This window comes from Lactuca serriola, chromosome 8 (genome assembly GCF_051521515.1).
Source record: "Lactuca serriola cultivar US96UC23 chromosome 8, Lser_US96UC23_V15, whole genome shotgun sequence".
Classification (NCBI taxonomy): Eukaryota; Viridiplantae; Streptophyta; class Magnoliopsida; order Asterales; family Asteraceae; genus Lactuca; species Lactuca serriola.
The window spans coordinates 66,967,156-66,979,243 of NC_136415.1; the positions used below are offsets into that span (position 1 = coordinate 66,967,156).

General features: G+C 32.9%; 1 protein-coding gene across 1 annotated transcript; it reads right to left on the reverse strand.

Annotated features, from left to right (window-relative positions):
• Positions 1–1,354: 1,354 nt before the first annotated feature.
• LOC145069803 (EF hand calcium-binding protein family) lies at positions 1,355–2,302 on the reverse strand. Its single transcript, XM_079016751.1, has one exon. The coding sequence runs from the start codon at positions 2,046–2,048 to the stop codon at positions 1,461–1,463; it is 588 nt and encodes a 195-aa protein (XP_078872877.1). The 5' UTR covers positions 2,049–2,302; the 3' UTR covers positions 1,355–1,460.
• Positions 2,303–12,088: the final 9,786 nt, after the last annotated feature.

Here is a 12,088-nt window from a genome sequence, read left to right on the forward strand (position 1 = left end):
ATATTTTGGTTTACAAATTTTATATATCTTCTTTTAACAAAAAAAAAAAAGTTAAATGAAATAATTTTTCAATTTTATATACATGTTTAGCCTTGCTTTTAATTTTTTTTATATATTCTCCCACCAAGCATAAAATCTGGTCCACTCACTGACTTTTCATCTGTATAATTTTAGTCTATTTTTTAATGTTTATAAACCTAGTTTTCTATAATTTTGTCAAAGTTTTAGTTCATTTTACGAATTTTTTCCAGATATTTTCTATTTTTTAACAACTTTGTTTTTATATGCTTAGAAGTTAGTTATTTTAATATTATTTTATTTTCAACTTATTTCTACAACCTAGTTTACAATTTAGATTTGTAGGAATTCAATTATAATTTTTTTTACATATTTGTATCTATGCATGTTTTTGAAGAGTTTCCCATTTTTACAAATTATTTTATAAATTCGTTTTCTCATAGTTTATATTCTTTAGATTATGCTTTTCAAACAAATATACTGTCTCTCGTACAACGAAGAGACACACAAATCATAATTGGTACAATATAAAAATTTTAAAACACAAAATTAAAGGTTCAAGCAACAAAAACAAACAAAATAACCTAACTAAAAAAAAAGAAATTAAATATTATCCTACATTTTTAACCTAACTAAAAAAAAGAAATTAAATATTATCCTACATTTTCTTTCTATTATCCTCCTATCGATATTAAATTATGACAAATAGATTAAAATATTATCAATTTTATTAAATATGTCCTTAAATACGACATATTCAATCTTTCATATGATAAGAAGATAAATTATAATAAAATATAAAAAGATATTTAATTTCTCTTAAAAAAATTGTGTATTATAAAAGGAAGAAAGACAACAATAATCATTCATAATTGACTTACTATTTAACACAATCATGATGCAATGATATGCATAAATAATTATTTAGAATCTAATTTTTCCCAAAACTATAAAGCAACAAATCTTTTTTTTATTTTTTATTTTTTATTTTTTATGTTAGTCTTGATTAATGAATGACTTTGATAGGTAGATATCAATTGATTTTTTTAAAATATTTAAAAGATAGATTTTTTATTTTCATTTATCAAATAGTACCTATTTTAACATCTTGAACGAACTCAATCACACAAAATTTAATTTAACGTAGATGGTTTGGTGTGGTTCAATTTAATACCTAAATTAATAACCACCACGAACGATTATTGAGAATTTCTTGAACATGAACAGAATCAAACATGTATCAATTGAGAAAAGGAGAATTAGGTTTATAATCTTATGATAGTTCTTTGCATAAACGATAAAGATTGAAGAAAAACCCAAAATTAATGCAAGAACATGAAGAATATAGAGATATATAGATGAAAGATGAGTGATTTCTTTTCAAATTAAGGAAATCTTTTTTGTTTCGCAATTGATTTATGATCACTATCCACAGTAAATTCTCAACTCGATATTGATTCAATCTCACCGAATCGTGATCCCATCATCATCATTACCTTGAATTCATCAAAGCTGATCTTCCCGTCCCCATCTTGGTCGACGCCGGCAATCATCTTCCGGCACTCTCCGATGGTACACTCCTCCCCCAAACTACCCAAAACGTTCTGCAACTCATCCGCCGTGATCGCCCCGTTTTTATCAATATCAAAAACCGAAAACGCGTTTTTCAGATTCTCCAACAACTCCGAGGAATCGATCCCCTTCGTGTTCAACTCGATGAACTCTCCCAAATCAATAAACCCATCGCCGTCGGCGTCCACCTCCACGATCATTCGATCCAATTCCTCATCCGACGGCCGGTGACCAAGGCTTCCCATGATCGACCCCAGCTCCGACGACGAGATCTTCCCGTCGCCATTAACATCGAATTTCTTGAACACATGCTCTAATTCCTCCTCGATCCGCAAACGAGAGTCAAACGAATTGACAGGAGATACCACCGGCGTTGTTTTCGAGGGGTTTGTTTCTTCAACGATGGACTTATCTTTACCGTTGTTCTTCTTCCGATTGAATAGATTCGTCAAACCCATGAGCGGCGATTACGGAAAAAGGGTAGATGGATCGATAGTCGGGGATGAGCAGGATGATCGATCGATTGATGATGGAAGAGAGATTCGAGAGAAAAAAATCGATGAATCAATCGATCTCTCTCCTCTTCTCTCTTGAAACAATCATGATTCTTGTATATATCTATACAATTCACGTGAGTTTTGTGTGTGTAAAAATCGATGGGTGTGGATCGTTTCACATCCGTACGACCCGGAAATTGGAAACAAACTCTCATTATACATGTATGATTGTATGGTATCTAATATAAATCCACTTATTATCAATAATTTATTAGATAATAATAATAATAATAATAATAATAATAATAATAATAATAATAATAATAATAATAGTGTCATGATGCATACACTTCCTATTAATAAATATTTTATTCTGTCCTAGTCTTTAATTATACTTACTATTCGTTTTTTATTAATATGTTTATAGTGTTTCCTAGTGCCCAAAATCTAACGGCACCCATTGTATTGAATTTGGAGGTTGATACTTGATATGCTATTGTTGGAATATTTTTTTGATTTGCTTTTGACTTTTTATATGTTTGTGGATGCTACATGCTTATATGTTAAAACATTGTTTTCATTATGCTAATTGTTGTGTTAGGGTTAGGGTTTTCGGTTGGTGGTTTATTCACTTGTTAGACATTAGGTCTAAACAGTGGTGTATCTATATAGAGCCAAGGGAATGCATTCACCCCACTATGTTATGGTAAATAGTTAATAACTTATATTATTGATCTCATTTAAGAGAAGAAGAATGTTTACCACCATTAAAGTAGGATGCCATTTTTTTTGTTAATGTTTTGGATCAACCACTCATTAGCGTTATGGATCCGAGATCCACTGGTTCTAAGTACTATTTCGTTTGGGTTGTTTTCACATATCATATGCATGTTAGATAACATGGTCAATAATAATGGAGATTATGATTCTTTGATCGTGTCTCTGTTTTTTAGATGTAAATTTTGTTAAAAAGTTATGATTTTTGTATTGGTTTTTAATATGGTAATTGGTGAACATTAACTATGGTTTGACCTAAGATCTATGGAAATGTTATTGAAAAAACACTTTTATGAATATGTACATACAAATTATATGAATGCGTTGTAGCCCTTATGAACGTTGCGTGTTCCAAAATAAAAGTATTATACTGTGTCCAGTTAAACAATAGTGTTTTCATATTTTGTGAGTCTTTCTTTGCAAATAATATATTTGTAAAAATGTAATTATTCACCGAGCTCATACCATTTCTTGAGTATAATGTAAGATATAAATCACACATACAACAACCCGCTAAATGAATTATCAAGCCTCGAGCTTTAAGAGTCGGGGCGAACCATATCATTTGGTAAGACATGAGTTAATACGACAATTTAGTATATAATTAATAAGTCTAGGTATATTTTCCATTATTATTCATTTTCATATACACATATGACTTAAAGCGACGTTTCTTAAGGTGTGACATCAGGTACAAACTTTGGACCATGATGAACTTTTTAGAACTATGATCATGTATAAAGAGTCCACTCCCCTAATATAATTGACTATGTATATTGAGTAACATTTTGTATTTATCTTATATTTATCTGATTATTTAACCTTCATATTTATTTATTATCTCTTCCTTGGTATACGAAAGCTTGTTGTACTCGGATTATGTATAGCGTTAGTTAATGAATAATATATATTTGATCACTAAATTTCTATATGGTATCAAGCAGGTCGAATAAACCTAGGTAAAATCTTGTTCACTGGTATGGAAACATCCAAAGAAGGATCAACCAACAAAGATGATGTTGAACCACGATTCCAATTCACCATATTACATCCATCCACCTGATTATCCAAGACAGATGCATGTGAATGATGTTTTCATGGATAGTAACTATAGAGATTGGAATTAGAAGATGAAGAATTTCTTGTTCATAAAGAATAAGACTGGGTTCGTTAATGGAATAATCAAGACGTCAGAGGATAATTCCACTGGTGTAACATTCGTTTTTCAATTCCCAATGTGTAATTCCATTAAGACCTAATTTTTATTTTTATTTCGTTGGATTCACGGTATGACCTTGGTGTGGTCATGATGTCATTTCTTAAGTGAATGTCACGACGTGACATTCCTTACGTACAATGCAAATTTATTGATGAGAGAATCCTTATTTCTCGGCCTTTGGTCCCTATTTAAAGGCTATAACCTCTAGGGTTTGCCTCATTTTGTAGCCTTCACCTCGGAAATCAATCCTTGCCCTAACTCTAACCCTCTTGGTGCCTTGTGATCTTATTTTGTGTCGTTTGGTTTTATCTTGAAGAAGATGGTGATTCTTGGTGCAAGAAGGAGATGTTTCCAGCCAAGTATCTTCAGTCTTTTCATCTCTTGTATCTTATAGAGGTATAAAGAAAGTCTCAACCTTTATGCTTTTATTTCACTAGATTTAATTTGTGGGTGACTTTATGGTCATTTTGGTCCAAAACCCTTATGTTCTTGGAATTTGATGAACACCAAAACTTCTTAGTGTTATATTTGGCTTCTAGATCTTTCATGTTGGAGAAAAGAGGCTTGCATATGCTTGCCTCAAGTCCATTCACAAGATATGACCTTTTTGATAGGTTATTAGATTTAGGGTTTAAGATATTGTACTATAGAGTTGTCTAAATGGATAAAGTTGGAAACTTTATCTATTAAGTCCCCTGAGAGACTCATATATGAAGTTGTGAGCCTTGACCTGTAAGGATTAAGCACTTGATGGAAAGTGGGACAGTAGCCGAAAATCAAGGCGCAACATAGAGTATTTTGTGGAGTGATTTAGGAAACTTATTCGCAACTATTTTGTCACGTAGTAGTGCACGGCTCGACTAGTCTTTGGTCTCGACGCCACCGTTGAATTTTTGACCTCAAACTTGATGTTTTGAGTTATAGGTTGAGATTTGACCTCTGTTTTGTTTAGGTGATGCATGTAGCTAATCCTGAGAGACTTCGGGTATTGTTGTTTTAGCTTTGTGATTTAGGTAAGTTTTCTCATGGTATTTCTTATGAAATAGTTGTAATAACATGATTGTATGCTTATCTAGACTTGTAGGATATTGGTTATCGACTTGTATGCTATGTTGGTTGAAACAGACTTGTCCATTGAAACATACTTGTTGGTTGAAACATACTTATCGGTTGAAACAGAGCCATCGGTTGAAGTAGATTTGTCAATTGAAATAGACATGTTGGTTAAAATAGTTTTGTTGGGTTGAAATACACATGTTTATATTATGTATAGTTATCTGCGTTGTATCTGGTACAATTGCAGATTAAATGTTTTTCAAGTACTTCATCGGATTGTGGGAAGGGTTTGGCTTGACAGTACACACGCGTTGGCTTCATGATTTGAGATTTCTACATGTTTATTTCATATACTCTAATTCAGGTTTTTGGAACTTAATTTATTAAGCATGGTTTTATTTATCTTGAATGAATGATTAATTGAAATGTTATCTTTTAAAAATTGAATATTTTTGTTGGAAAATGAGACGTTGCGACTGGTTACATTTGTAAAAGACTAAATAAATTAAGGGAGAATGAGAGGTCGTATAAGTTCTTAATGGGAGTCGATGATATGCTCTCAACAATTAGAACTTATATTCTTACGTTAAAACCGATGCCCACATTAGGATCTACACATCACCTTGTTGTAGAAGATAGAAAACAGAGGCTATACCAGCCACCAGGAGGCCAGTTAATGAGTTTTTTCCTTTCAAAGCTACATACAAAATTGGCATGAGGGGCCGCATGACCAAGCCACTTCACAAAACAAAGGAACAGTGATCTACAACGTTAGAGAAGTGATGAAATTGCATAATGTAATTTTGAGGAAAACCAACCACAACAAGGAAGGGTGTTTCAAGAAGGGAAGATACCCATAAATGTGGTCTAGAAAGAGAAAAGAAAGAAATGGGAATTACCAGGCATCTTGGATTGAAGTTGCATCAAGCTACGTGTACCAGTTGACTAACGAGCAATATAAGAAACTGCTTAAGCATTTTTTGAAAGGCAAAAAAGGAACAAACGACAACACAAATTAAATTACAAACATGGATGGTAAGAAAGGCCGAAATAGACCCTTTTTCGTTGACATAGGTGCAATTGAAAACATAACTCGTGATCACAATTTACTTGAAAATAAAGTAGATTGTGACCATGAGGTTGCAGTCACCATATCCAACGGTGAATTTATTCGTGTTGAAACAAAAATGAGTTGCAATTTACCTAATGGAATAAGGATCGAGAAAGACCTGTACATTATGAAATTTAAATGTAATATGTTCTTTGTTAGTCGCTTGACCAAATAGATTAACTTTTTAGTAACATTCTTCCTTGATTTTCGTATTATACATGATTTACATGCGAGGAACTTGATTGGCATCGGTAAATACAATCAAGGACTCGATCAAATGGACTCAGTGGGAGGACATATGATGGTAAACACTTTAAATAGGTTGTACAAGGTAAATAGTGAGGGAAAACATAAGGCCCTTTTTTGTCCATTACCTTAAATAGTGAGGGAAAACACTTTAAATAGGTTGTACAAGGTAACAAATGGAAAAAAAGAAAATAAAACATGCAAAAGGATATAAAGACACTCGAAGAAAATGGAACGTGGATACTTGTAAACCTACCTAAATGTAAGAGGGATATTTATTTAAAGTAGGTTTATAAAATAAAGTATAAACCACACTGTAAGATTGATAGGTACAAGGCACATTTAGTGGCAAAAAGGTTCATTCAAATGAAGGGGGTTGATTTTCACGAGACTTTTGCACTAATAGCCAAACTAGTTAAGTACATAATTTATTTAAAGTCGCCACAAAAAGGATTTGATTATTCACCAACTCAATGTTAACAATGCTTTCTTGCATTGTGATCTTAGTGAAGAAGTTTAAATGAAGATTTTGGAAAGATTTGCAGCAAAAGAAAAAACTAGAGTTTGTATATTGAGAAAGTCACTTTATAGGCTTTAACAAGCATCTCGTAATTGGTACGAAAAGTTCAGAATGCCATTAACAAATCTCAGTTTTGAACAACTACATGTAGATGCCTTGTTGTTCATATACAAAAAGGGAATGTTTTTGCTACAAACGTAATTTATGTGGATGATGTGATAGTTGTTTGGAATGACATGACAAAAATAATCGAAACAAAATCTAGCTTGATAAGAGGTTAAGCATTAAAAACCTAAGGTGGTTGAAGTATTTCCCAGACATCGAGGTGCTATGAATTCCTCATGGGCTAGTCCCAAGTCAATGGAAGTATACCCTTGACATTCTATACGATAGTGGGATGCAATGGTGTAGACCCAACCATTTTCCAATGGAGCAAATCTTGAAATTAAATCAGTGTGATGAAAGCCCACAAATTGAAGCATATCAATATCCTCGTCTTGTAGGGATGTTACTTTATCTTCAGGCTATCAGGCCTGATATTGCATATGTGATAAACATGTTAAGTCAAGTTGTGTCAGATCCCCGAGTGGTGCATATAGATGATGTTGTAACAATGTTATGTTATCTCAATACAACTCCAAGTCAAGGAATCTTCATATTGAAAGAGGGCAGATTAAGTTTGGTTGCATATTGTGAGGCAGACTAGCGAGGTTGTGCATATACAAGGCGTTCACGAATAGGATATTTACTTTTGTTAGGAGGAATACCAATGTGCTTCGGGTGGAGTGGGGTGTGTGTGTGTGTGTGGGGGGGGGGGGGGGAGCATTCATTTGTTGGGGCGAAATATCGCTCAATGAAAACTACTCTTAGTGAATTTTTGTGGGCTACTCTTAATGAAATATTATGGGTATACGTTGGTTACTGAATACATTGCAGGAAACTCCACTTGGACCTACACCACTTTGTTATGATAATGAGGCACCTAGGCAGCTAAACACATTGCCAATAACCCAGTTTTTCACGAACAAACTAAAAATGTGGAAGTTGAATGTTATCATGTTCAAGAAAGGATTGAGTCTCAAGAAATTCAACGTATATATGTTTATACAATTATACGAAGTTTCAAGTGGCATACATGTTTACAAAAACATTAGGCAGGTGAAGATTACAAAGTTTACTTTTCAAGTTGGGCATTCGAGATTTATACGCTCCAACTTGAGCAGTAGAAGATTTTGTATTTATCCTTCGTATTTGTGGTTTATCTTTTCCCTAGCATACGGAAGCTTGTTGTACTTAGATTATTTATACCATGGGTTGGTTAATGAAGAATAACTCTTTTTTGATGAGTTGATCACTAAATTTCTATATATTGCGGCCGCTAAAACGCAAATCTTAAACGATTTCTACAAATGCACACCTAGAAACCAACTATCTTTACTCATTTCAAATATTTTCTTTTGTTTTGTTTTGTTCAAACATAAAGATACACCTTTCCCACCAAACCGTCTCGGTTTAAAAAAGTTCTTAAGCTTATGAGACTTTAAAAACATTAGTATTCAGTACAATAATAATTTATCAATGTACATATCATAATATTTTATTGGCATATTAATGTATTATATTATTAGAGACATGACCTACCCATGTGGAGAAATAACATACACAACTTTTTATATATATTTCATGTTTCACTTTTGAATTTAGGACCCCTAACTTGACTTCAGTTTCTGACATGTGTTTTAATTGTATGCTTTATATGTTTCCAATTAAATGACATTTAACATTTTATGTTTGTCTAAAATTAATAAATTTCTTTATATTATATAGGAATATAGAAAAGGTAAAATACAAAAGCATAACCTATTTTTTTCCACTTTGTTAAGATAATTGTTCAACTTTTTCGGTCTAAACATTTGTATTTTCGTGACTTATTTCGGCGAGTTTATACTATTTAAACTTTTAAAAGGCTTAAGGTTTAAATATTTATATTTTACTTGCTTTTTTAAAATTAAAATCATTTTTTTATAATGACTTAAAAGGGTAGTATATTTTTTGATTTGTACATACTTGGTAACTGAATTTTTTTCGTCAAGATTTACCCCTTCAATTTGTTAAACTATATACATTCAGTCTTTATGACCGGTTACTCCATGTTAGCCGGGAAAAATGACTTAATAGACTAATATACTTCTCATTTTGTACACATTTAGTCCTTATTATTTTTATACACATTTAGTTCTTAATATTTTTTGTTTCAAAATGAGTCATTTTTTGTTTTTGTACTCATTCAGTACTTATGAATGATTTCATTAGGTTTTTCTCATGACATCTTTACGTGGGACTATTCATGATGATGTGTTTGGCGATGTTAATGCTTATATGTATCGTGATCTCGACTGTTTGGTAGCGTAGGTCTTATGGATTGACGTAGGTCTTGTCTTATGAATGTTGTAAATTCTTCATACGATATTAGATTTTAACAATCTTTATATCCATATTTTCGTTTTTTGAGTCTACTACAACTTTCATTAAGATTACTCCCGTTAAAATGTAACATATTTTTACTTATGATTTTATAAAAAAAATATACATACATGCATTCATAAAAAACGTATGGATATAAATATCGTAAGTAAAAATATATTACTTTTTAATGAAAGTAATCTAAACGAAAGTTGTAATACACTAAAATAAAAACGTATGGATATAAAGATCCTTAAAATTTGAGATTGTATGAAGTTATGACGTTCAAAACACATGACCTAAGCAACCAAGTAGTTGAGATCACGATGTACATAAACATCAAAAACCCTAAACACCTCATTAATGATTGTCTCAGGTAAGATGTCGTGAGAAAAAACCTTGCGAAATCATTCATAAGTATTGAATGAGTCCAAAAGCAAAAATAACTTATTTTGAAAAAAAATGACTAAATGTGTAAAAGTGAGAAACATATTATCCTATTAAATCATTTTTATCGGTTAACCTAGAGTAGTCAGTCATACGGACTGAATGTGTACAGTTTAACAAGTCGAATGAGTAAATATGGATGAAAAAACCCAGTGATCAAATGTGTATAAATAAAAAAATATATTACTCTTTCAAGTAATTATCTTTTTTTTCTTTATGACTTATTGTTGGTTCAAGAAATTATCACGACATGATGCTATTTTTTTTCCCAAAAGTCATCTAACTTTAACATATTTTCATCGCTACAATAATTTTTTGTATTATTTTTATTTTTGTTAAAACTGGTATTATTTTGTTAATTTTTTTTAAATACGATATTTTGTTATATTTTTTTGGAACTAACGAAAATATACTGAACAACTACATATGAAGCAATGAGGCAGGGCAAAAAACAAACTACAAAGTTTTACAAGACATTACAAAACACTAAAAAGAGAACAAACTCAATCTGTCCATTTACAATCCTCTTTTCTTTCTCTATGCTTAACCAAATTAAACTTTACCGTAATAATATTATATGTTAGTTTTGAAGCATTAGTTTTCACATTGTTGAAATCCTTATCATTTCTCGCCTTCCAAGTGCACCAAATATATTCATAAAGAATAGCCCATAGGATTTTCAGTTTTTAGGTCAATTAACCGAAGCAACAACGAACTTTAAAAGATCCCCTACCTTTTGAAATTGAGGCGACGTGATGTTGCACTAATTCAAAATCCAACTCTAGGACTCACGAACAAGGGGACAACTAACAAGAAAATGGTCGGTTTCATCCTACCCGACATCGCAGAAATGGCAAGAAGAGATAGGGACCGAAATACCCCTCCTCAAAAGATCATTAACAGATGGAGTTATGCCAATGTAGGCATGTGACACCAACCCTTTAACTTTTATTGGGACCAGATTAAGCCAAACTGCTAAGTTGTTCACCTGTTTTTTCACCTTTAATTCAATTAAGGCCCTTAAATCACTTACATAAAGAGAACCAACAATGGACAACTTCAAGTTCCAAGTATCAGGGGAATTGTTAACAGAAATCGAGCTTATATGCCTAAATAATTGCACCAACTTAGGTGTTGTTTGTTTTTTCGAAGCGAAAATGCCTGAAGTATGCAGACCACCTCTACAACCTTCTGTAGAAGAAGAGGTGGACCAAACGGTTGCAACATGTAATAAAAAGTATGTTTCTTTTTTCACGTCTGCAGACTGCTGCAATAAGTTAAAGTAAGGTGTGAAGAGGTTTGAAGCAGATGGTCTAGTGTTGCGCTACGCAACACACGCACATCAGTTTTTAAGTTTGAATTCTTATGAAAAACAAACATCTGCGAATGGCCAAGTGTTGCACGGTGCAACAATAAGTTGTCAGAAGTGGGTTTTTAGAAAAAAGAAACAACACCATAGTGACCTCCAAGTTTTCATTGGGCCCTTTTTCCATCTCCCTTACAATTCATCATGAGAAATCCACTCATTAATAAAAAAAATTCTCTTATCAAGTTCGAAAATAAGAGGAAAATGAGAGGCCAAAGAACCAAGACCGGTTCAAAGGAGAACACACTTAGTGGGGCGTCAAGGGTAGCAACCTAGATTTAGGTGTGTGTATCCTATCTGGATATTTGTGAGGGCCTTATAGGTTGAAACACACCTAAAGGGCAAAGAGCTTAAGCCAATAGCGACGCAGAATGTTTTTTCTAGAACACCATTTACGACATGGTTCATGGACACTAAGGTGTTCGAGGACTGGACTGATATTGGTGTGGTGACGACGCTGGATCAAATTTCTCGTTCGAGTGGGAAGTTTATAGTGATGGGAAACAATGACAAGTACCACTCTCGAATGACAACGTGCATACTTGTATGTGCAATGTCAAATTAGCGAACGCAGCGAACCGGGAGCAATGTTACTAGTGAAATTCGCACCTCACTTAGTACATTGGGTTGAGCCGGTTACGTTAGTAGTGAATGAGGTTTTTACCTCTTGGGTTAGTGATGGACCCATTGGGGTAAGGTTGGGCTAGTCCCTTAGTAGTGAATGGTTTTTGCCTTCAGGTTAGTGATGGACCCTGTATATGGGGTATCTATCTTACGAGTTAGTGATTGACTCATG